Below are 26,953 nucleotides of genomic sequence, written 5' to 3'. Positions count from 1 at the left end.
TAAATTGTGTTAAGGCTATAAAACAGTCCATTTTTCTTGAAACTGGCGACCGACTTTTCGTTTCTTCCCCCCAGACATAATTTTTGTTACTTTTCGTTCATAAACTTAATAACCAACTATAGTTAGTAACCACTCAATATGCAACTAAGTTACAAAGCAAGTTGACGGCTCGAGCAGTTCGCTAGGATGTCGCTTGTCCAAGATATCATCTCGGCAGTTCAAATAGAACTGAACAAACGTTCGGGCCATCCACCCGCTTACATAGGCAAAATGAATTAGTTTAGAATAATTGAGAAGCAATAAATCTTTTGATGTGTCGCCCGTGAGGCAGCAATCCTCAAAGAATTTGATCGAGCAAGCCGAGTGGCGGCGATTATCAAAAAGTGAGGCGGCAAACCTAATGTAATATTCTTTTAATTGAGTTTTTTCAAAATGTCTCGCGGGCCTGATCATATCTTACAGCGGGCCGCGGGTTGCCCATACATGCTCTAACGCATATCACCGTTTTGAGTGATTGTTGCGTTCACTTGGTAACTTTGTACTTATTTTGGGCTACATTACAGTAAAAGAAAAATGTAGGAGAAAAACATTTATTTTGCAAAAAGAAATACCTCTGTAATAAAATTCACATTAGAGTATACAATAAGTACTTATAATTCTGTATATAAATAAATCTCACTTAATTAAAAACAAAATAATACATTCGTATTCGAGGACCAAATGAAACCTAACATTATAATCACAGCGAGCGTCTAGGCGTCTGCGCCGTCGTCGGTATAAATACAATTATCTATATATTTACAGTTCATCATCTAGTCACTACGCATCTAAGTCATCTTCGCGCTGGCTCGAGAAATAACTGACTAAGCCGCCGAATACGCTTCCTTCATCTCTGGGAACATTTCCCTCTTCCCGTACCACGTTCCTTATCTCTCGAGGGATACGACTTCCCTCCGGTTGGGAGATTTCGGGACCCTCGGGAATGTCACTCGGTTGCTCTACTTTAATATTGCTTAACTTAATCGCTACATCTTTATTTACATTTTCTTCCAAGTTGGGTACGATCGGCTTAGTTTCGGGAGGGGACCCGGGCGGTTCCTCGTCCCTCGGAGATTCAGTCTCGCGGGACTCCAATTCGTTTGGGTCGGGGGAAGGTTTTCTGATGAGCACCGATTCTCTCATCTGCACCGACTGTTTATTGACGTCACCGTACTGTGCGAAAGGCGGCACAATCGGGCTGGCGTGCTCGGGCCCCGGCGGGCGAATGGGCATTCCGTAAGGAGCGCGCATTTGAGGCCGCATAAACGAATAGTGGGGAGGCAGGTCGTGACCCATCAGTCGCTCTGGGCCACTCGGTCTTATCATATCCGGGTGGGAGCGAGACATGTCACGAATCAGATTCCGATCCGGATACCTAGATAATTCTGACATTTTGTCGGGACCTGGCGGCCGTAACATATCGTGCACGGGACGATCCGGGCCAGAATGTCCGATAGCATCATGTACGGGACGATCCTGCGCAGGTTGCTGGATAAGATCATGCGCAGACCGATCGGGTCCAGAAGGCCGCAACACGTCGTGCATAGGCCTATCTGACGGCCGTATGTCGTGTGCTCTATCTGGACCAGGATGTCTTACGATATCGTGCATAGAACGGTCGAGTCCCGGTGGCCTTAACATATCATGCATGGGGCGGTCGGGGCCGGGAGGTCGAGACATTTCGTGATATCTCATGTCGTGGGGTATATTTCTTTGGGGAGCCGTAGGCCGAGGTAGAGATTGCAGTTGTGGCTGTGTCGTCGAGAATCTGTTTTCCGCCATGGAATCGGATGGGGGTCGGTCTAACGGCGGCCTCAACATGTCGTGCATAATAGGTCTTATGGGTGCCCTAATCATGTCGTGCAAAATAGAGCCCTCATTAGTGGGCGGTCTATTAGCTTCGTGCATAATGGGCCTGTCGTGCCGCATCATAAATTTATCTGGGCCGGTGGCTCTGAGCATTTCGTGAAGTCCTCTATTTCCCGGATGTGTGCCGTCGTGAGGTCTCTCGGGCCGCATGACTTCGAAGGGCATCCTTTCGGGACCTGAAAGTGGACTACTAGAAGGTGACCCCCTGGTGTCCCCGTGAAGGTACGGCGGGACGTTCCCCATGCGATGCAATGGATTATGGTGTAAACGAGCCTGCAGTACTTCGGCTTGCGAGGCTGGCGGAGCGTAAGGACCGTAGGGACCGTATTGGGGCGCGTACGGACCTAAGGGTCGAGCTTTGTTCTCTGTGTGTTTGATCCTATTGCGAGGAAGGTCAGGTGATACCGGTCGTTGCGAGGGTGAAATCGGGGGCGACTGATACTCGGGCTCCGTTTTCACTTCCGCTTTTATCTTAACAGGGAAGTTATCAGGCGTCGGGGAATTCTGTCTGTTGGGTGAAGCGTTCACTTCGCTCGGGGGACGGATTAGCATCGGTGGGTTCCCGGGCATCGCGGATCGGATTGCTTGTATACCCGGGGAGGGACCGAGCGGAGATGAGGCGGGATGCACGTGAGGTACGTTGGGCCCGTGGGGAGAGGACGGCGGAGGTCCCTGCCCTAACCCGGCGGGTAGATGCGGCGCGTGAGGAGATTGGGACATGGGCCCGTGGGGGGATTGCGACATATGTCCGTGCGGGGACTGAGACATAGGACCGTGGGGCGACGAGGCAGGCCCGTGCATGCCGGACGGGTATAGGCCAGATCCTTGAGAGTCAGGCCGAGGCGGGCGCAAGGGGTATGAGGTCGGATGGGGGCCTTGGGGCCGATAGACGGGCGGTCGATGGGGAGGCTGAAGGGGTCCGTGAGGGGAGGACACCGGTGGGCCGTGGGGCGGATTGGCGACGGGGCCTTGCGGGGAAGACGCCGGGCCGTGGGGAGGCATAGCCCCGGGTGGGCCTCCTCTAGGATAGTAGTATTGCGGGTATGGAGGCCGGCTTTGCGGCCCGAGCCCCGGGTGCAACTGATACATCATGCCTTGTCCGCGTGGACCGTACCCCGAACCACCTGGTGGATACATCATTTGACCCCTGAAATAATTTAAACAAATGAAACACAGTTTCCACATTTAATTTACCAAAGAAACATTTTGGATCTGATCTAGATTATTTTAGATTGTTATAGATATAAATAAATACTTTATTATACACAATATACAGGATATTTAGGTAAAGTAAAGTGCATTGGCCCCCACACTAGGATTCCTTGTGTAGTGGGCAGCTAGTCTCTTCCTTTTGTGATGTGAACCATACCAACGTATGGTTTGGCACAATGGATAGTGCGTAGTAGATATGAACTACAAGTATATCTCGTGATGAACACTGACCTATAGTGGTGGTTGAGAACGTGCGGCATCCGTGTGATGATGCTGGGCTCCTCCGAAACCGGAGCAAATGGCTGAGGAGATCCCGCCACTGAGAGAGTCCCTGACGGACATAGATATTTTTACATATGACAGGGATACATGTTTAAGTTCAAACCTAATACAATGTCAGTTTAAATTATAAAATACAAAATTACAACAGATTTATAAGAGATATGAGAGAGATATGAGATATATGAAGTGTAAAAACAACGTATTAAAATAAAAAGCTATATTTCTAACTGTTCTGGAAGCTCTGCCTGAATCTGAGGATTCAAATAATTTTGCTATTGGTCACAATATATACCTTCTCTCATAACGTGATGATGGTCTGGCCTCATCACCATTCGGTCCTCACCTCCGGCCATGCCGCGTAACTCCGGACGCACCTGGAAGCATAATCTTATAAATACTTACTAATACTTTTGTTAAGTTTCAGGTTGCAGCCTGTATTGAAACATGGCCAATTATTAACTTTCTTACATTTATTATGAAAGACAAATGTAAACAGGTCATTTGTGTTTTAATTTTTTGATATATATTATATGTTAGCTAGCCTTTTTCCAAATTAATTAATACTCTCGACAAAACAATTCTGAGAGAGAAACTGTATATCGTTGGAAACATTGCTAACCCAACAATGGTTTTACTTTTAATGAGAAGCTTAAAATATCAAAAAAAAAAAATGTTTATTATGGAACATAAGATACAGGTATCACTTATACCACGTCATTAAATTTAAATAGGTATACATCCCTACTCATCGGCAAAGAAGACAGAGGGTGTATGTAGGCCGGCGTAAAACTCTCGGTACTCTTTTAAAATAACAAATCATCAAACAACACTTATTTTAAAACAAATATCGTAAATTAATTAGAAGTAGCCTGTCCAGCGCTAGCCCCAGGCCCTTTTATCAACTACATACATATAATACATTTCTCAAATTTATTAAAAGGCAGAGATAAAAGAGCCTCTGGGATTTTATTAAAGAATATATCAATTAATATGATCTGACTATAAAAACTCTAACAACTTCAGAATCAAAGATAATCTGAAACAAATAAAATCACCAACCTGCAACCGGGGTTGTTGATTATGTTGATAACGTTCAGGGAAATCCGGCGGACGACCGCCCGGGAACTCTGGCCTTGAACCTGGATAGTCCGGCCTTGGTCCTGGATATTCCGGCCTTGCACCCGGATAATCTGGACCTCCACCCGGATATTCCGGTCGACCCATGTACGCTTCACCGGGAGGGCGTGTTAGCCCGCTTTCTCTTTTCAAACGTCGACTCTCTTGTAACGCGAGCTTCGCTTGTTTTTTCTCTTCCCTCTCTTTCGCCTTGAGCTCTTTCAATTTCTCCTTCTCTTCTTTCTTCTGCATTCTTTCCATTCGTCGCGCTTCTTTTTCTGCTTGTTTTGCTTCACGCTCCTGTCGTTTCTTTTCTCTTTCCAACTAGAAAAGTTTATAGTTTCAAATGACTCATATAGGACATTTTATCATTATTGAACTATGTACTTTGAATAAGTGTAACACAAGTTTCGTAAACTTACTTGATTAGGAGTCAGGACCGTGCTGTCCGTTCTTAGATCTGAAGAGCAAATAAATGAAATATTACTATCCTTTGGATAATTCTGTTTAGGAAAAAATTAAAAGCCTTAAATGTGTACAAATTGAACGCCTACCCACCAAAAATAATTGAAGCCCATACAAAATGTTGTACTTTGTTAGAATTTGCAAAAGCTTGAGTCTTCCAAAAAGAAACGAATACATTATTGTTTTATTGATGTTGATGTGATGAAATACCTTTAATCTTGACTCCAACGAGCTTCGCGAGTGCGTCGTCAGATGGCGGGGTGGAGGCACCAGGGCGAGATCCGCGACCGCGCCCACGACCGCCCCTAATATAAATTTTACCAGATAAAAACGCGATTATCAGTTTTACAATTTACCAAGCTATTGACCGCGAATTCTTTGCGATTTTTTATTTTTATAAATATGGCGATTGCTCGTTTATATAAAAAAGAAATGTGGATGTAAATATAAAATGCTTTAATTAATAATAATACTTTAACCCTTTAAGGTTGTAATCTAAGCTAATCCACTATAAAATACGAATAGATGATAGTATATTGTGTATATTTTATTTTCCTTAAAAGCAATAATTAAAATATCCAAAGCTCTCAATTACCTACAGCACGAACACACAGAGGTCTACCTTAATAAGGTACATGTATTTTTATTCGTTACATACGTACTTGTGTTTGCTCTATTTTTAATAATGTAAAGATAAAAATTAAATAAACACATAGACTAATATTTACCGGCTTCCTCGTCCGCCACGGCTGCCGCGACCTCGAGAGGGCTTCACTAAGTTGGCATGTGCTTCTTAAAATACAAGTATTATATTTTACTTCAAATTTTATTTATTAATATCACTAGAAAGAATACTGCATTTAAACAGATGTTGTATTGAAAACTTGAAAAAAAAAACTAAATATAATTTGTCTTACGCTGTATTTAGATACTTGTCAAACGAAAGCTGAGAAACGGGTTTTTTCAAAATTTAAGCTGTAGAAAGAGTCCCCAAATATATCTGATTACATATTATCCATACATTCTCAAACTGATAAAAAAACGTACCAAGGTGTGCTTGCAGCTCTTCGGTCTTGGCCTTAGTGACGTCATCGGGCAATTTCTCCAAAGGAACCACTGCTGTCTTGCTGATCAGCTCCGTAATGGCTTTCCGTTTCTCTTCTTCGTCAACTGTAGCTTGCCGTCCGGCTGATTCGTCCGAGCTTATTTCCGAATCATCTATCTTGAACTCATCAGAGCTGTCCAGCATGTGTTTGCCGCTTGATTTGTGCATTTCCTGTGGATTTTTTTTATAATTATCATGTATATAAAACAATAATTGTTTCGGTCTAGTAGGCACAGACGACTATAACTAATCTCGTGTCACATGTGTTCGAACTCTTTCGAATCCAGTCAACCAAGCTTTTGGCTTTTTTCTATTTGTAAAGTAAATTTTATACTATGAGCATTGGGAATCACAAGACAATATCAGGTCCCATTAAGGGGTTTTGGGATATAGCAATGGACTCACATCCTCCGACTCGGTATTAGGTATCTCTGTATAATTAATCTTCTTTTGCCTGGTGCGATGTTTGGGCGACCAATCGTTTGGCTCGTCACTCAGTCCGCCGTACGTGACCCTCGCCCGTATGACATTCCCTGCTGCATCGTATTGCGTCAGACCACTCTTGCGCGAGCGCTTTGATGATTTGTCGCGCTTCTTCGATGAATGAGGCTTCTTTTGTTTTCTGTAAATATTTTAATAGATTATAGAAGTTTTTATTTATTTAATCAACATGTAAGGAAATAGCGAGCATATTTTCGCAATTACAATGATAATATATTACATACGTTTCGAACCGTGCAAAGAATTAACAATATTTTTAATCTAAAAGAAATTACTTTTTACTGTGTTCCTTGTCTCCGCCCGATTCACTGCTACTTTCATCGAATACACCTTTCTTCTTCTTCTTCGCATCGGGCGATGATTCCAATATACTTTTCATTTCTATAACATATAAAAAACTATATTAATATCAGAAGACGTAGATAACATACTATATTTTTATTTTATTACATACAAACTTTTTCATACAAACAATACCAAAAAAGTATGATATACAGTCGTGGTCAACTAATTAGGGACACTCTTTGGTTAAAGCGAATTGTGAATATATTTTTTATTTTCCAACGAGTCTAAACCATATTCCATATCTCTTACATGTAAGTATAATTAGTCATTTATGTGCTCGATTATACAAACAATAACAACTTCTTAAACATTAAACCTCTTTACAGTATAGCTGATAGATTATCGTAGTGCTATTTGTTCAAATAATGCTGGCTGCCCATTTAATTAGGGAAACTGAGATATTGCGTTCTATTTTCAAAATTTGAATCTCAATACTTTTTTACTTCTTCTCTTATTGTTTCGTGGTCGTTTTTGGGGGCAATCCCGATATTTATTTTAAGTTTGTAAAAAATATTTTTAAGAAAAATGGGTAAAAATAAAAGTTGCGATCCAACACTACGAAAAATTATCATGAAGTTTGTTGTCGAGCATGGTTGGCCATATCGAAGGATAGCAGAACATTTAAATTGTTCAAAAACTATGGTATACAATGCAGTGCAACATGTCAGACGCAATAACACAGATTTAAATGTGCCCAGAACAAAAAGATCGAGAAAAACAACTCCGCAAGAAGATAGAATGATAACCAGGTTAGCTAAGAAAGATCCGTTCCTAGGCTCTATTTTAATTAAACACGAAGTGTTTGGGACAGACGAAAGAGCTGGTGTCTCAGCGAGGACCGTTCGACGACGTCTGGTAGAAGCAGGGTTGTTCGGAAGAGTGGCTCGCAAAGTACCGTTGTTGAAGAAAGAACATAGAAATGCTCGTTTGGCGTTTGCACGTAAATATGGACATTGGACCTACGCCCAATGGCAACATGTATTATTCTCTGACGAGACCAAGGTTAATTTGATTTCTTCAGATGGAAGGCAATACGTACGGCGTCCAGTAAAAGCGGAAATTAATCCAAGATTCACAAAAAAGCAGGTGAAACATGGCGGTGGAAACATTAAAATGTGGGGTTCATTTTCTGGACGTGGAGTGGGACCTGTGAGGAAAGTTCAGGGTAACTTAGACCAACATCAATACAAGGCAATATTGGAGGAAACGATGCTTCCCTATGCTGAGGAGCATCTCCCTATTATATGGACGTTTCAGCATGATAACGACCCGAAACATACCGCCCGTTCAGTCAAGTCGTTTCTTACCAGTCAGTCAGATCGGTGCTAGATTGGCCAGCAAATAGCCCGGACCTTAACCCAATCGAGCCCCTTTGGCACGAAATCAAGAAAAAAGTAGCCACTTATCGTACCACAACTTTAGATGAACTTAATGAAGCTTTTTGTGAGGCATGGGCAAACATTCCTGTCGAAACATGCCAGAAATTGATAATGTCTATGCCACAACGGTGTCAAGCGGTAATTACTAACAAAGGTTTTGCTACTGGGTACTGATTTTACACGTAATAAAATGGAGCTGTTAAAGATATTATAATACTGCAAATTATTAGTTTTGTTTAACTCTATTTTTCATTATAGTTTACTATCCTTAATTAAATGTCCAGCTACAGAATTATACCTTAAAATTGAACTGAGAAATCAATAGGGTTTTATATTTGTATGTACATAACCGGTTATTGTTCTTCACTATCTTGCATGTCCCTAATTCCACCAAGACCACGACTGTATATCTGTCGTGCACTTGTTCACGCAATGGTTAGATTACAGTGTATATAAATCATCTTATGGATTAACAAACGTACTTCATACACTTATATATCGTAGAGTCAAATGAGTTGGTTGTGATGATCTATTACGTACATGAGTACGTACGTATACGTTCAAATAATATCAGAAACAAAATTGACGAATAACTTCAACAATTCCATGGTATAAAGTAGCATTTGACGCCGTTCAGAACCAGAGTTTCAATAAGAAATATAAATAACCCAGCGTCATTGACAGTAGTTTTCCTTACCAGTTGAAATGTGCGACCTTTCCATATAAAATCTAGCCATGTACCGAAATCAATATTAGTATATAAACGAAGCCTACACAATCTTATGTCCTTGACCATTTCTCTCACCTCTTCGCCCGTCAGAGGGTGTTTCGCTAGAACTGCCACGAGATGACACTTCAGACGAAGACGACTCTAAACTGAAAATAATAAAATTTAAACTTGATCATTTTAAGAAAATCTATTTATTATTAAAATATTTTTTTTATATAAACGCGATTTTGTTTCATTATTAACAGAATTTTATAATTGGTGTGCTTTAGAAATAGTCATTAAAACCGCGTTTATGTCCGTTTGGTTGTTTAAATTTTTAGTTCTTGCGTAAGCCAAAAAAGATTAATTAAATAATATTTAACAAGCAAGAACAATCAACATACAAACGTTTTTGAGAAAGGGGGCTTAAGCACTATATGGGGGGGGGGGTCTTTGATTTTCTTATTTAGTGATTATGTCATCAGTAAGACATACAGGAAGGGTGGGATGGGGGATAAATTGCAGTAAATCTGCTTGAGTAACACTTGAACGGCCCCAAAGGCCAGATAGAAAGACCTCGATTAACAAAAAATATTTTTTTAGGTTACCTAAAAGTCCTTGTAAATAAACTAGGAATTAGTACCGATTACGAGAAATGATACGTTTTTTATTCAATTGGGTCATTTTACATTCTATTATATTGCCTTTGCAAGAATATATTCCATAAATAAGAAACTTTGTTTACGGGTTATTTGCACAAAATAATAAAATATGTACCCAGTGTCCTTGAAGTCCTCATCAATTTCGTCGTCGTCCTCTGAAGGCACGTCCAGTGAGTTAAGTTTTCGGGCTTTACGGCGTTGTTTGCGAGTCGCCTTCTTCGCTTCCACGGCCTTACCCTGTAATTAATAATTTTACAAATGAGTCAACGCCCATAATTGAGGTAATATAAATTGTTAGATAAAATAAAAATTAAACTCCAAAAACTGGTAATTTTAATTTCAGATCATTCAGGGTCAAGAGATAAGATACAGAGAATTAATACACTCACTACAAAAAATAGAAATAAACATACATGATAATTCTATTCTATGTTATAAATGAGAAACGCCTGGCTTGTACGCGGTAGGTTCTCATTAAGAAAAAACGTAAAAGAAGCATTATAAACTTACTATAACTCAAAGAAAAACCGTAAATGGACCTGGCTATCACCAGGTGGAAAAACAAAAAAATGAGGTAGATTTTACTCTAACAAACGAAACTAAAACAAGAAGAAACAGAAGATCTACTAGAGGAGGCCTTTACCCTACATTGAATTCCAATAACATAGTTTTAGATGAATAGTTATAAGATAAACAAAAAATATTTAAGGTTGTTGGAAATATAGAAAATATATAAATGGACTTTATTATTATTATTATTTATTTCTTAGTTCATAAATCATTGATGAGGGTTAAAAATTCAATAACTAGTTGAGGCTTAGTGTAGTTAAGGTGTAAACTTGTGTTATGTAAACAGTATGCAAAATAGCAGTCGGGTAAAATAAGGAAAAGGTAGAATTTTATAAATAAGGAAATGTTGTAACATTCTTAATAAATATAACAAGAAATACCTGTCAACGTCTATCTCTATTTTTAAATTTAGGTACCTATATTATACACGTCTCCTGTAGAAATGGGTCTCATATCTACTGAACCAATTTTGATGAAATTTGAACAAGTCCTGTGGGAACATGCAAATCAAAGGATTATTGATATGACATACAAAGAAACAGGCCAAACTGATAACTGGATTATCAGTTATTGGATCCTTTATTGAAAGATATAAAATATGAAAATAGTTTATATATTTTACCTGCTCAATAGCTACTCGCTGAGCCTTCATCTTTTCTTCCTCAGCAGCTTCAATGATAGTGGAGATATCCTTTCCCCGACCCTGGTTTCCGGCACTTGTGGTTGGTTCTACATACTCTTCCTGTATAATTAATTCATGTAAAATTACAAAATATTTTAGTATCAAAATTTGATACCATTTAATTCCGAACTATTATAATATATTACTCAGTTGTAAAAAGATTTTATTTATTCATAAGTATATGTGAATAAATTAAATTCAGTTTTTTTATGACTAAACTTTATACGGATGTGAGTTCCTAAAGACGGTATCAAACTACGCTTCTTGCATAATCAGCTTTCAATTTCATCGTATTTTTCTTATTATTCCAATTAAACTATCATGTTAACTTGCACAAAACATTGTAATCGTTTCATATAATTTATTGTTATTATAATTACCTTAATGGCGGATGAGATCAGTCGGTCATATTCCCTTGATCGGTAGGAAACAGGCAACTGTTTGCGCGCGCGCAGTCGATACACCGCACCCGAAGACGATGATGACGACCAACTATCGCTGCCTTCTGAAATAATTTATTATTTATATTACATTAATTAATATAGTTAAGAAAAGTAAGGCACGACAAATGAGACGATAGGAGGATGACATTAAAATTGTTGACAGATAAGAAGTTAATTAGTGCGTGTCCTAAAATTTGTAGAATCTCACTCTATTTTACATTATAATTGTTTAATTACTAGTAATCTTACAGCTAACATACACATTATAAAACAAGACACTTAGTAAATACAGAAAGCCAAAACAGATTACATAGATTAACAATATATATGTAACAGAAAACAAGTACATTTACAGACAAAATACATAAAAAAAAATTAACTAAAGAAAACTGAAATTTAACATTTGAAACAGCAAATAACAATTAATATTTTAAATTACTGCTTAAACAAAATCATTGTCTTCCCGCCTCTTCAAAAACTTCCTCACATCTTCTATGGTGAGGTGGAAAATATAGTTATAGTTAGATAGAACTCTAACTTTAGCCTAACATATAAATACTCACCAGATTCCTCCTCGGACTTCTCTTCAATCTCTTCTTTCTCTTCTTCCTTTACATCTTTCTTCTCTTTCTTTGGCTCCTCAAGCAGCTTTCTCTCTCTTTCGGCCTCCACTTGAACCACCAACTCGTCGTACTTCACCAGCTCCTTCTCTAGCGCTTCTATTAAAAGTTCCTGAAAATAGAAAAGGTCATATTTATCAATAAATATTTAACAACTATTCTTTAAATGATTAATATTTAGTATTGTCTTTTGTTAACATTTAACAGCTTTTACACATTAAAAGAACACACTTTTTCACCGGGATCCAATAATATCCAAATGAAGACCCCCAAGACAAACAATCCGCAAAAATAGAGGACACCGTGAGTCATTTCTGCAAAAACCCGTCATCTTTTAGTCAATACCAACTCAGGGGAAATAAATACAGATAACACAACTTTCTCTACAGCTGTGATACCTTTGATATTCAACACCTTTTGTCTTCAGTCACCGTGACCACGCACTCTGTAAAGCACGCGAAACGTCGGAAAAATTTAAAATTATGTAAAATAATTATAAGTTTATAATAATACATAGCTTCAATCCGGTAAAAAACTGTTTTCTTTTAATTAATATTTATTAAATGTATATGAAAAATAACGATGGCACATATCAATAACTAATGTGAAGATGGAAGTTATTTTTATACAGATAACAAATTTTTTTGCAGACATTGTGAAATATACTTTTCAATCAATAGGAGAATGTATAAATAAGTTCATACATGGTCACAGGGCGGACAAAACCAGTTCGAATGCGGTATTAGGAACAGCATTGGCTTGAGGCAGCTCGCGTGGTATCCGGCGTCACACTTGTCACAGAGCAATATCCACTCAGGCTGCTCACCGCTGCCGCAACGGCGACAAGCGCCATCAGCGCCATCTGCTTCTGAATTAAAAAATACAACGATAAATGGAAATTCATTGTTAATTTACCCCATAATATATAATTGGCATCCCCAAAATTTGTAACCCTGGGATTTGTACACTTCTATATTCTTTGCATATTTTATATTTACCGAGTATCACTTATTGTACTTTCCAATCGCTATTTATTTATTTCTGCTGCCTGCGAGGCTGCTTACTAGCATTCAGGTACTGATTTATCTTTTTTGATAGTCACATATAATGATAAAATTAAATTAATATGTATATGTATACAAATCACCTTCTTGTAGTGTTCTAGCTCGTTTGACCGGTTCCACTTGCTCTTCACTCTCTAAATCAGATTCTGGAGAAAACTCGTGGTCTGACTTATTAAGGTCAACTGAAAAATAGAAAAGTCAAAACTAATTTTAACTTCTGTTATCATATTTTCAATAAAGATGTAGTTAGACATGTTACTAATATATACAACAGCAAGATTTTAACAAGTTATTGCTATTAAATATGATTTTATTTATACATAATGCAGACTTAGCTTCACTTAGTCAATTATAATATAATCAAGCACTTGTATATATCTTAATCTTATCTTACAGTTTAATCTTAGTTTTAAACAGTACAATTAAGACAATATTTAACTACATTGACGGGATTGTTTCTAGCATGCATTTATTCTAATAAAAAATATTTATTAACAACTTACATTCCGGCTCATATTGGGGTTCAAACAGTGGTTCATCAGAGTCCGAATCTTGATCTGGACCAGTGGAGTCTGAGGCCTTCCATTTATTTTGTTTTTTCCGTAACTTACAATCAGAGTCTGAACTGCTACCGCTAGCTTTCCAATCCTCTTCGTCATCTTTATTCTGAAAATAATTTATGTAATTACTTGTAGTGTATTCTCTAAGAGAGTAACTTATCCTAGTAGTATTTAAAGTAGTTTTTGCAACTCTCACATAAATAAAATTTATTAAACACAAAATGTTTAATCTCTAGTTATAAAGTTTTAACTTTAGATAACCTTAACCTGTGAACTATATATTGAATTTATTCATATATTGTAATTGTGTATTTTTTTTTAAATATTGACAATCATAAGTGTTGAGTTCATTATCATTTGATTCTTTGATAAAATGTATGGCGCCAGAGCTAGTGCAGACAATACCTAATATGCAGACATAAATCTAATCTAGTGAATTGGGATTGAACCTTTGTACTATGAAATAAATTAGTAGTAAATACCTTTTTTGTATGAATCATTTTCAGTTCCCGTAAGGTGACTTCTTCCAAATGCCGCCTGTCAGCCTCCTCTTTGATCTTCATCTGAGCAATCCTTCTTGATTGCCTCACTGGTGTATCTAAATCATCACTTTTGTCTAACTTCGATTTTTGTTTATCATTGTTACCTTTTTTCTTTAATTTTTTTGCAGATTTTTTACCAGCTATAAAATAAAATGTTTGTATTTATCAAAAACTAAATCATCTGTTATATTTAAACCACTTATTTTTATTTTAAACCAGTTTTAATTAGTACCTAAACTGTATAGTGTTTCCTCTTCAGATTCACTTGAACTTTTTACCATATGTTTTGCTTCCACTTTTTTTCTGGAAAATGTAATTTTTTTATTAAATATCTATGAGAAAAACAAAAAAAACATTTACATTCATTAAAGAACTATCCGCCTTTAAAGGAACCCTCTACTCACCTAGTTGAGGTAATAATTTTCTTAGGTTTTATTTTCAACCTTTTCCCACCACTAAGAGGTTCATCTTCTTCACTTTCACTTTGAGATTCTGATTTATTTTTGTCACTCAAAGAAGAATTAACTAGTGATCTCTTTAATGCTTTACTATGCTTCTTCCCATCATTAAGTTTATCATTCCTACTTGATTCATCTATATTCTTAAGGAATCTCTTCGATTTGAGTTTACCTTTTTTAGCTTTAATTTTTTTCCTATTTGATATAGAATCATGATTATTTTCATCTACATTTAAATCTTTATTTTCGATATTATCGTTACTTATATCATTTTTACTGTCTAAAGTATCAGTTTCTTTGGAATGTGATCCATCTGCATCAGGTGTGGGTTCTAAGCGTAGTTTTTTCGATGGTAAAGGGTCTTCTTTAAGGTCTGGTTCAGGAGTTTTATCTTTTTCATTCAAACTTTCTGTTTGATCGTCTTCATCATGCTCAGAAGACAGACTGCTTTTTCTCTTCTCAATAATACTGGTCTTACCATTTTGACACTTTTCAGTTTCAGCAACTAAATTTATTTTATCATTCTCCTTGACATTTTTTCTTAGAATATGTTTCTTCTTAAGCTTACCTTTAAGTTTTTTTTTAGGTTTATTTACACTATCCTGGTCCGTTGGGGTATTTTCATTAACTGAACTTTCTTTTGTTTCATTGAGTGTGCTAGAATTTGAAGTGCTTTTTTCAGGTTCTCTTTTACGTTGTTTTTTAGAATCTGGATTAAGTACTTCGTTGTTATCAGTTGACTGTTTTTTCAATGTTCTTTTTTTCACTGTTTTTAACTTAACACCCTTTCCTAATTTATTTTCATTGTTAGTCACCTCTTTATGTTCCCCATTGCATTCTTCAGATGGATTTTCTTCCTCTGAGATTTCATCACTCTGATCTTTATCCTCAACTTCAGGATTTCCAGTATCATTTTCAAAACCCCAACCATCACCATAAATAAACATAACAGGTTCACTTATTTCCTCTCCAAAAAAATAAGAGCTTTCACAATCAGCACCATTACCTTCTCCTGTAACAATTAGTACTGGTTCTTCTATAGTTTTACTTACAGTTTCATTTTCATTGTCAAGATGCTTATCCGTTGTCTTATCTTCACATGTTTTTTCCATTAAGTCTTCTTTCTTATCATCTAGGGTGACTGGGTCTTTATTTGTAATATCGCTTTCTACACTTAATTTTTCTGTGGATTCAGTGCATACCAAAACTTCCTTATTGGAATCTTCTTTACTGTCTTGTTTTTCAACTGATACTTCATTAACATTTGATTGATTTACATTTTCACTACATGTATCCTGGCTTAAGTCTTTTACAGTTTCCTTAGTTTCTACATTATTAGATTGATCATTTACACTATTTACATCATTATTTACATTGTCTTTAGAACATTTTGTTATTTTCATACTTTCAGGAGATTTTTGCTCATTTTGATTATCACTCTCATGGTCTGTTTCCGACTCAGGGCTCAGGAATTCTTCATTTTCATCTTCGACTTCACCAGAATTTAAAGGCTGGAAATTTAAGAAATTAATTAATTTTAACATTATAAAAGAAGTTTGCAGTATTTACATGCATCATACATCAGTACAAAAACATCAGTTATTTATTGAAATACATGCCTCTTTCTTTTGGGTTATATCATTACTACTTGAATCTTCACTATTTACAATACTACCACTAGTTGTAGCAGAAAGTGAGATTTCTTCTCCAGTTTTTAACTGAGTAATAACTTTTTTAAATTCTTCTCTAGTTCTGAAACAAATACATTTAATATTTATAAGCAAATAATGAAAATGGTAACCTACATCAAGGGTACTAAAATTATCAATACTTATTTATTGAAACAATAAAAGTAATCTGGACATCTTACCAATATTTTATTGAAGAGGATCAATGATATAAAAAATACCATTGATATTTATTCTCAAATAAATAAAATGTACCTTGCAATAAGTTGCCAAGTCTCTTCATCCTGATCCTCCTTGTATAAACACAAGTTGGCTGCCTGATCTACTTGAAGCCAGTAAACACAGCCATTTTTATCTCTACCAATAGGTTCCAGTCTCAACTCCTTACAAGATATGTTGTTAACTGTATTCTTGAACTTTACATGGCAAGTAAATTGGTATTCAAGCAACAACTATAAAAAAAAGAAAATTATGAGACCCATTCATAAACAGTTGTGTACATTCATAAGGCAACTATCATAATTATAAATATTTATTTAAAACATGTTAAAACAGGTCATGTAAATAAAATATACTTTTGATTTAAATAATTTAACTGAAAAAAAGATTTTCTTATAGAAACTTTTGGAAAAGAGAATTAATTTTAAACTATTAAAGTAGCAAATTAACATGAATCCATAATTATTAGCACATAACATACATTATGATAATTTCATAGTTTATAATAACTTTGATAATTGGTTTGCACTTACTTTCAAAGCTTTCAGTTTGACCTGAGTACTAGCTTTCTTATAAGAAAATCTTTCTATTTCCCAAGCCTCTTGATGGTATGATTGTTGGTGGCAAAACTTTATAAGATATTTTTCCCATCGTGAACTCTGTACAGATTTCAAAGCGCGACGCAGAAGTCTCAGATGTAATTCCTTTAATGGCTCCAATACTAAAAGAACAAAACACTCGCGATGGGTAATGTTGTATAGTTTGTTTATACTTATATCGATTAAAGACACAATGTACTAACCTTCTTCAGTATTCTCTATTACTTCCTGTAATTTAGATATTGTTGGTATTTCCAAGCCATACACTTTTCCAAAAACTTTTAAAAATGAAAAGATAACAGCAAAATTAGGATCATTCGTACAAGAAGTCTCTCCATCAGACGCCATCGTCGTCACTTATTGCATTTTACTTATCATCGCTGTGTGATAACACTAAGGATATTTAATAATTTCTCTTATAACTAATGGAGTAGTATAAAACATGTACATGATTCACGAAAATATCAATAATCTTTCATCACTGAAAGCTTCTATTCTTTTCAAAAATAATAAAATAAAACTCGATGACAGCCATCGCTATTCGTAAACATAGACAATATTATCTTTATTTATACACTATGATATTTTGAAATATTGCTTGATATGATTTTGGTTAGTCTATGGACAATGTATTGCCATAAACAATGATTAGTTTCACATACCTACATAGTATCGCATGCTAGATAAGATTTCTGTGGATGTTTTGCGTTTTTTTTATAGAGTAGTAGTTTATTTATTATTATACCAAAAAAATACTATACATTTACCTAAACAAACATTATAATAGTATCGGTCGTATCACTTTTTTTATAGTCGCATCTAAATAAAATGTTGATTACGAATTAAAAACTTTCATTGATACCATTATGTACTGCAAGAGAGTTATACTTAACTATAAGTCTCTTGCATAATCTTAAGAATTAAAATCAAATAATTTTTTATACTTGCAAGTTGGCGATTTAAAGTCATTTTGACAATTACACTCGACAACCTCATTGAAATTATTTTATAGGGTCTAAGCGTGTGTGTGTGTATCTTGTGTTGATTTCGTTTACCTACTTTGTGAAATTGAGTGGCTGCTTTGTTTCATAATTTTGAACCTAAATTTGGTACTTACCAACATGTCTTCAGTATGTTGTGGAACTAAAAAGCAGAAATTAAACAATTCTTATGGTAACCATGATGACCGACCCTTGAATGGTTACAACGAGTCAGTGGCTATTCCTGATATGTGTTACTTTTGTTTCGATGTTTTGTATTCTCAGCTGCATAGCTTGGACCCACCACAAACACCTAATTTTACGAATGAGGCATAGTAAGTTTTAAAAGTTTTATGACGATATTCCGAATTATAAGCTGTTTTGTCTCCTCTCATCTTAAGCCTTGTAAGGTGATTGACCCAATCAGTATATAATTAGTATAAGCCATAAACTCTTTGTGTTCAGCTTCCACAGTAATATATAACCATACCTAAAATCTCATTGTACTTATATATGAATTAATTCAAACTCATTAAGTCATACTCTATGTAAAACCATAGAGCAGACCTATTAACAATATAAATTACGTTATTTGACCTATCAATAATAATTTATTGAAATGTTATGTTATTAATTGTATGATATTTCTGTTTAAAACTGCCTTAATTCTCTTTCAAAGCCTCTATTATCTTTTATCCTGGTAGTTAACCACAACTTCTTCTTTCATATAGCTGATAAAAAGTTGGCAAAAGTTTTTATCAAATTACTATTACATTATTTACAGCTCATGTATTAGAGGATACTAACTTTATGATGTTTTAGACTCTTTATCTGTAAAAATATTTAGTTCCAATTATTTACACAGTTTAATTCCGTAATGGTATTCAATTCATTCAGAGAAATATTTAACTACCTTAAATAAATATATGGTGTATAAAAAAGTTGTTCAACAAATTGATATATTTTATTATACTCTAGAGATATTATATTATAAAATACCGTTTTTTTATAAATTCATAGAAAAATTATCCAACAGCAGAACTATATTTATTGTCTAATACACTATATTTGGTTTACAGTCCCCTTTTTGTAACTTGGAAGATTGGTAAAGAGCATCGACTTAGAGGGTGCATAGGCACATTCAATGCCATGCATTTACATTCAGGTATTATTACTACTGCTTATAGATAATAAATCAAATAAAGACAGACTGTACATCATATTTAAAGTTATAAGAATCTAGATAAACGCAGTAATTTTAGTTAACTTTAAAAAGGTTTTAATATTTTTAATACTAAAAGATTTTACTGTCTTATAATAATATAATTTGGTTTACATTGCTGTCTTAGAATACTTCAGCTTTGTCTCATGTTATAGTTTCATAAGCATTCTATTTGAGGGGTTTAACAAGAAGGTATTGTTGTCTGTGCCATGAGGTTGTTGACCCAGATGTTGCTCAGTTAGGTTGTATGTTCTCCATTTCAGTATATTTGTTTTAGTACAGTCCGGTTTCCCATTCCTTAATTAGGGCCAATAATTGAAGGGATCATCCTTCTTGCTGAGGCCAAACATAGCCTTTAACAGAAGTGCTGTCAGGTATCTACACTACAATAGCCAAATCACTATTCCAGTGAAACAATGCAGACAGTCTAAGACTGTAATGGCAAGGCCTATTGTTGTAATTGCAATAAAATGGTAACATTTTTTTTCATATCCTAATAGTGATAACTAATTACTTATACAGTTTTATGTACCCACTCAAATTTTAATTGTACATTATTATTATTATCTATTCAATAGATAGATATTTTTTTTCGTTCAACATGAACTTTTATCTCAGTTAAGTGTCAAAGTAAATATATAAATACACTTACAGACTTAAAATGATCACCAATCATACTGGCTAAATTATTATACATTAAGAAGTATCGTCGAATGCCACAACCTCTTGTCCTGTTTCAGGCCTTCGGGAATACGCAATAACAAGTGCCTTTAAGGACTCCCGTTTTTCCCCAATTACGCGGGAGGAAGTCCCCCGGTTGACGGTTTCCGTGTCTATCCTGCAGTATTTCGAGGAAGCCGAGCATTATTTAGACTGGAAGCTGGGCAAGCATGGGATTCGCATCGAGTTCCTTAGCGAACGTGGCTCGAAACGCACTGCAACCTACTTACCTCAAGTTGCTACTGAACAAGGTATAATATAGAATTTTTTTAGAGCTGGAGTTAATTAGCATCCACTTAAGGCAGCTCATCCCGACACTGAGGCGTGTTCCTCTCGTTTTGCACCCTCGTTTGGCACCCTGCAGAAAACCAGCCATGCTCAAGATAACCATAATTGTCATAAATGACTTCTTACTTTTACTGTACAAATACATATTTACTTTTTTATATGAAGTGAGAATATAGCTGGAATGTAATATAGTCCTATTATAATTTGCTCATAATGTTCAAATAATAGGATATTTTCTACCGGTCAAATAACATGATTAATATTTCAGGCTGGGACCAGATACAAACAATTGATTCTCTCCTCCGAAAGGGGGGATACAAAGCAGCTATTACAGCTGACATGCGACGGAGTATTAAGCTGACTAGATATCAGTCGGAGGAAATCTCCGCTTCCTACAATGATTATATCAACCAGCGTTGCTAGCAAATAGCCTCTCAGCCCTGCTTAGGGTTCCCAAACACGATATTCGCATATCCACCTCCTTTTATATATCGGACAAACGCGAGTGACAGTGTTAACGTAGCATCTAAGAATACATACAGTGTACCAAGTATGTGGAATTATACGGAAAGTCAGAATTATGCTCAAAGTGGTTCCGGGCGTAACAGATCTGTCGATATTGTTTAAGATTTTATCACTGCCAATGACATTCCTGTGGGAATAAGGGTGCCATCAAAGACTTCGGTATTTCGTCTCCCCCCGGCCGCACATTTCACATTGTACTATAGAATAAATACAAACATGTCTTACGAGTGGTATAATAGAATCAGACTCACAAATAGTACAAAATTTAAAAGTTATAGCAAAATGTAGGTGTGAAACTAAATATTAGAAAAACATATTTTTTAAAATCGACACAACGTCGCTGCATCTTAGTAATTCTAATCTCTCAGTATTGTATTACTGCAGACTTTCTGAATTACGAATTGATGGTTTATGTAATTAATTATAAGTATCTTTAGATAAGCCTACAAAATTAAAAACTAATTATTACTTTTACACCTATTTCTAGCCATAACGCAAATACTGTGCCTTGTAGCGCGATCTAGAAACATCTTTCTAATGTGTGGCCAATCTTACAGATTTCTCTAGCTTAATAGAAATAGATTCGTAGTTTAGCCAAGCCTTATAAATAGATTTATAAGTAACATCTTTACAGAGTAATGTTGCGATGAGTCTGTCCATTGATATGTAAGGTACGTGTTTTTACATCCTTAATGACAGTTTTATTTCCTTCGAGTTTTTTGTAATAGTAACGTCAGTCTCGCATTTGAAAAGTCTTATCTATTAAAATATGGGAGACTTGCGCATACTATTTTTATGAAAGTGTTGACTTTAACTGCATATAACAAACGCTTTCGTCTTGGGGGGGAAGGGGGTATCAACTATACATTACCTAAAATGTATATGCATTGTAAAATACACCTTACCTAAGGTGGTAAATGCAAGTCTCCCTTAAAATACTACACATTATCCTGTTTTAGCAGCGACTGACGATAACTATATGAGGGGTATGTTTAACGACAGAACGTATACAAAATATTGTCTTATTACCAACTAACGGACGAAATATCGCAGGTGTGCCTATATCACATAGCTTAGAAGTGTTGAACGAAGTTTTGTCGATTTAGAAGAGTAATTATAGATTGTCTTGGATTTAGACTTAGTCCTCAATGAGGTTATCATGCATCAGGAATATTTTTAATATAATAATTCGGGCCAAAATGTTACATGTACGTTAAGTATAAAATTCGTATTTCCAGACGATTCTCCGTCTTGAGCACTTAAATATGTCAACAATATAGAAGAAATAGTTTATGCCACCTTCGAATTAGATTTCAATTGGTGGAAGATCTTGAATCCGGGCCTTAATAAAATCATAAAAATAATACAATGAATTAGATATATCGTGATATTTAATACATTTCACGTGTAATAAAAAGCACAATAAATATGGTAGAATAAAATTTACGAACTGGTATTAAAAATGTCCATGACAATTTCAGGTGTATAGTTTTTTGCTTGTACATAGCAACTTTGTTTTAATTTAATGCCGCTAGCAAATTATGATATATAATTAGAAAACTAATAAACCCTACATGTAAATTATATTTTTTTAGTAACATTACGAAGTTTTTGTATATTTCCTGATGTCTATCACGGATTATGTATTAATCATGTTTGTTTGACGTCAAATCCCTAAAATCATAATAATTGTTTTATACTTAATACATATTATTATTAAATTATATTTTTCGTTAATATGAATTCACGTAGATCATAATTTTGACTTTACGTTTAGGTATTAACAAAATGGCGTGCTTAATATTCACAATAAATAACAGCTATTATTTTTAGTAATTAAATGTAACATAATTTAGTATCAAGTTTGAATGACAAAATATGGTCGTGGTAGATTTGGCTAAATTGCGATATCGTGTTAATGTTGTTGTTATATTTTAGTTTTACATTAGTCGAGGTTTCAGGTTGTACTATGTGAACTGGGGTTATTAACATTTTATTTTTAAAAAAGTTATCCAGACATATGACAAAACTACTCAATACTACACGCTGAAATACAAAGCAGCCACACATCAATTTCACGTGTTGTTAAATGCAGAAATATATGTAAGGTTTTGTTAAAAACTGGACAGTTTTATTGTATACAATAATTTAATTTCTATTTATTTATCAATCTCGGACTGAATTGGGAATTGGAATATATTGGTACCATAGTGCATAAAAATATCGTTGATTTTCTTATGGAATCTATGGTGAGACAGCACGAACTTATTTTTAAACAATCATGGAAACTGAGTATAAGGGATTGATTTAGCATTTTGTAACCTCAGTTCAAATATATTAGTCAGTAAGTATGTCAATTAGTTAGGTTTTCTCAATTTATGAATCTAATTTTTAATCAACTAACCTAATGTGACTTATGTCGGTACGTTGGTAGTACGTACGTACGTTAGTAGGTACGTTGAATAAGTCTCACTAACACTATGAGGTGAAGGCTTTGTGCTTTATATTTCGTATAACAATGAAACATACTACAACATAAGTCAAGTATTACTGTAAGTAATACGCGATTCTTAGTATGCATTAAATTCTCACGTTTGATTCTAAGTAGTGATGCCAACTCGTACAGAATCTTCCCCCTAGGACTGAATTTGTCAAATACCCCTAAAGTTTTCGGTTTGACAGGTAATTTCTAATATACATAAAAATACTTTCAACTTAAAATTATGATCTTGGAGTATTATAGCTTTTTGATATTTTAGTTATAGCCACGCTTGGCAACCACCCAATATAACATTGGTTTAGTTGTTGGTTGGGTTAGACCAAAGTTTAAGGCTAAACCTTAATATAAATTGTATAGAATCGTACGTTTAAAAAATCTTGTACAAATTACCCCCTATAAACCCAAGACATTGATTTCCCCTAAATTTGGAGGGGGGGGGGGAACCTCCAAGTTGGCATCACTGTTCGTAAGTGGTTTTATGGATTTGATGAACTATTTGTAGGGATCCTTAAATATTCTTTTCTTCTAGAACAAAAAATAAATTCCGACTGGTATAGATAAAACTAGCTAGACCAGTGTTTCCCAATCTTTTTTGAGCCATGCCCCCACCTTAGCCTTTCTAAAAATCTTATGCCCCTCCAAGTAACATACAATATTTTTAATATAAAAAATTGAATGGTTCACTTAAGGAACTTAAATGATAGGACGAAATCGCTACAAAATTGTTAACGAAACTCTTATTGGGTTTTCAAAACAATGAAAAACGCCGGTTCCAATCGAACCCATGGGACCCACGTTGGGAAACACTGAGCTAGATACTCGGTTATCGATTGTAAGTAATCAAAGCAAAAATTCTAAAAAAAGTATATAATACGAAAAATACAAAAAGTGTGTAAGATAAGGATAAGATAATTTGTTGTAGGTTAAGTAGCCGTTTTACTTTAACAATATTTTTAATACGAATTGTTGTTATTTTAATAGACGTCGACTGGTTAAAGCGTCAATCTTAATGATAAATAAAACATCTGCCGCCAATAATTTTTTTTTACTTTTTTACTCCTATTCATGATTAGTTTACCCAGTTCTAAATGTACATGAGAACACACAGCTCCTATAGGACCAGTATCTAAGGTCAATTATTAATTTATACTTAACTTTAATTTTCACCATATATTTTTTGGTTTTAATTTTATCAATTGATACTTATATATACTTAAATCTATAATCCTTTTCTATTCTATTTCTAGGACAGTTCCTAGTATTCCGAAATTATCAATATTATAAAATAAATTATAGGGCTTTTTCTAATTTTAAATAAACACTATTGCTAATTCTAATTTTAAATTTCTAATAAACACAGCGAATAATGTATTTTTTTCAAAAGGGTTCAGCAAATGAGTTTATTATTTATTAGTTTAGAAGAAAGTATTAGGCAAGCCCTGATACTTAGAAGTTAAGTGTTTAATATCCCTGTGGATAACAGAAACTCACTCCAACAATTTATAAGGTAACAATTAGTAAGAAGCCAACTAATTTAAGGATATTAAAATAAATAAACATATTCTAACTATAATAAATCTATTTACACTATCAATCAACAAAACTAGTAAATAATTTATTGCCCTCTCTCTTTTAATATTTTTCTTTCAAGATCAACAAGTTTATTTCTAAACACAATGTTGTTTTTGAATTCAAAGTATGTAATAATTGATGAAGCTGCTACTTGTATTAAACTTAAAGTTGTAAGTGTTCCAGTCAAAGGTTTTGTCAGTTTTTGAACAAATTTAAACATTACTTTGGGTCCTTGTTGTAGGTGTGGCACTCTATACGTATTGTATCTGTTAGCCAACTGAAAAGTAAATTATACTGGTGAAAACTTCTCATGTTAGACATTTTTTAAATCTTCTTTTAATTTTAAATACAGCTATGTATTACAGATGTTTATTATATTTTTTTTAAAACATACCATCAAAGCTCCGGTGGGTGCCAATAACATAGGATATGTTATACCCATAGCTAACTGAATTGCTGCTGATCTCACTTCATAACAAATAGGACAGTGTTCATTTTTCATTAGTAGCAGATTTGTTGATATTAACTGCAATAGATTAATTGTGGTCCTTGTAACAGAAAGTAACCAGGATTACTATAAAAACATATTTTTTACAAACAAGCTAGTGTTGAAAACCCTGGATCGGCTGATATGTTTGTATGTCACTGAATCTTTTAATATGACAATTGCAAACTGCATAGTGATGTTGAAGGGACTTTTAACTATAGAAAGTAGTTACTATATGGAAGGTAATATTTCAGGGAGTGTGATGTTATATGGAAGAAAACTATAATAAACTTGAAAACATACATGTCTATGAAATAACATAGTAAGCATGGCGGGCATAACTGACACAGGTATGAGAGTAGCTAGGTGTCCATATGTGCCAAGTTTTAGCTTTGCACGATAATGTCTGTTTATAACTACACCAGACACTGCATTAATTACTCCTAGAATTGTAGAACCATGACGTAAGGCCCATCTGAAAAACAAATGTTAAATGGAATTTTGCTTATACCTACTTATAGAAATAGTTTAATATGGATAAATCATATTTGTTAAGAAAATAAGAATCGGCAAAATTCGCTTATACCTACTTATAGAAATAGTTTAATATGGATAAATCATATTTGTTAAGAAAATAAGAATCGACAAAATGCAGCTAAAGTAAAAGTTTACAGGTAAGACAATATTAAACTAATTTAAAAGTAAGGTTGATATGGTAATAATCTAGAAGGATCTAGGATAATAATTTTATCGTCATAAAATGAGTTGACATAACCTTAAAATTAATTTGTAATTATAAATTAAACATACACATCTGATAGGTTTTTCCAGTCGTAAACAATTTCCCAGATATAGCTTGAAGCTTCATTTTCATTTAAAACGACTGCATCTTTAGGAATTTCAGAGGATCTCATTAGTGCCATTTTCAAACTTAGAAATGATTTCTCCTTGTATGTCCAGTTTAGTTTAAGTCATAATAGTAATTAATAAAATTCAAATATGAAGTAAATATTAAACTAATAAGTAGAATTTACAGTATTATTTTCAAATATCTACATTCTACAATCCGGGGGCTTAGACAACGTGCTATAACAGTGGTGTATGTAGAAACTAGAAAGCTAAATTTGTATGAAAATGACAATTCGTGTCGAAATATTTTCTACATGTGGTGTATGTACTATGTAAGTATGTAGAAAATTTGTTGAGACACCTTGACTAAGCCCTCAGTGATGCCAACTCCTGTATATTATGTAGTAGTATGTTCCATTATTCCTCCTAGGATCAACATCAAATATCCGTAAAGTATTCGCGTAATAAGTTTTTGTTACATACTGGGTTTGAGAGGTAATTTCAAATATGAATTTAAAATGCATTCAAGTAGTAAGAAATTTAATTGACTGTATTTAAGTGGCTGCATTTCAAGAATTTAAACGATTTTTATTTTCTTAACTCCTCTTTCTTTAAATTTAGTTTTTTTTCAACTTTTCTTGGCATATATATGTTTCTTCTTTGTTCGTTTTTCTAATTTTT

At 34.7% G+C, this 26,953-nt stretch overlaps 3 protein-coding genes across 5 annotated transcripts; 1 reads left to right on the top strand and 2 right to left on the bottom strand.

Moving 5' to 3' along the window:
* Positions 1-576: 576 nt before the first annotated feature.
* Positions 577-17,654, bottom strand: LOC123717642 (remodeling and spacing factor 1). Of its 3 annotated transcripts, none has more exons than XM_045673732.1 (25): positions 17,333-17,654; positions 17,064-17,251; positions 16,567-16,763; positions 16,243-16,375; positions 14,570-16,134; positions 14,398-14,468; positions 14,106-14,305; positions 13,567-13,729; positions 13,147-13,245; positions 12,704-12,867; positions 11,943-12,111; positions 11,317-11,441; positions 10,877-10,996; positions 9,800-9,921; positions 9,119-9,189; positions 6,865-6,970; positions 6,494-6,710; positions 6,031-6,259; positions 5,712-5,775; positions 5,194-5,288; positions 4,941-4,978; positions 4,462-4,842; positions 3,695-3,776; positions 3,352-3,451; positions 577-3,055 (listed from the first exon to the last, which is right to left on the bottom strand). In XM_045673732.1, the coding sequence occupies exons 1-25, from the start codon at positions 17,475-17,477 to the stop codon at positions 820-822; spliced, it is 7,080 nt and encodes a 2,359-aa protein (XP_045529688.1). In that variant the 5' UTR covers positions 17,478-17,654; the 3' UTR covers positions 577-819. The 3 variants fall into 3 exon arrangements, with proteins under 3 accessions (XP_045529688.1, XP_045529706.1, XP_045529697.1); XM_045673750.1 differs by having other exon boundaries at positions 3,352-3,439; XM_045673741.1 differs by having other exon boundaries at positions 5,712-5,772.
* A 493-nt stretch (positions 17,655-18,147) lies between these two features.
* Positions 18,148-24,396, top strand: LOC123720011 (uncharacterized protein CG5902). Its single transcript, XM_045676408.1, has 4 exons — positions 18,148-18,444; positions 19,189-19,274; positions 20,072-20,302; positions 20,608-24,396. The coding sequence occupies exons 1-4, from the start codon at positions 18,251-18,253 to the stop codon at positions 20,760-20,762; spliced, it is 666 nt and encodes a 221-aa protein (XP_045532364.1). The 5' UTR covers positions 18,148-18,250; the 3' UTR covers positions 20,763-24,396.
* Positions 24,397-24,951: 555 nt separating this feature from the next.
* Positions 24,952-26,517, bottom strand: LOC123720097. Its single transcript, XM_045676582.1, has 4 exons — positions 26,234-26,517; positions 25,727-25,898; positions 25,331-25,462; positions 24,952-25,213 (listed from the first exon to the last, which is right to left on the bottom strand). Exons 1-4 carry the CDS (start codon positions 26,344-26,346, stop codon positions 24,980-24,982), a joined length of 651 nt encoding a protein of 216 aa, XP_045532538.1. The 5' UTR covers positions 26,347-26,517; the 3' UTR covers positions 24,952-24,979.
* Positions 26,518-26,953: the final 436 nt, after the last annotated feature.

This window comes from Pieris brassicae, chromosome 2 (genome assembly GCF_905147105.1).
Source record: "Pieris brassicae chromosome 2, ilPieBrab1.1, whole genome shotgun sequence".
NCBI lineage: Eukaryota > Metazoa > Arthropoda > Insecta > Lepidoptera > Pieridae > Pieris > Pieris brassicae.
This window is presented reverse-complemented; position numbering and strand designations above follow the sequence as displayed.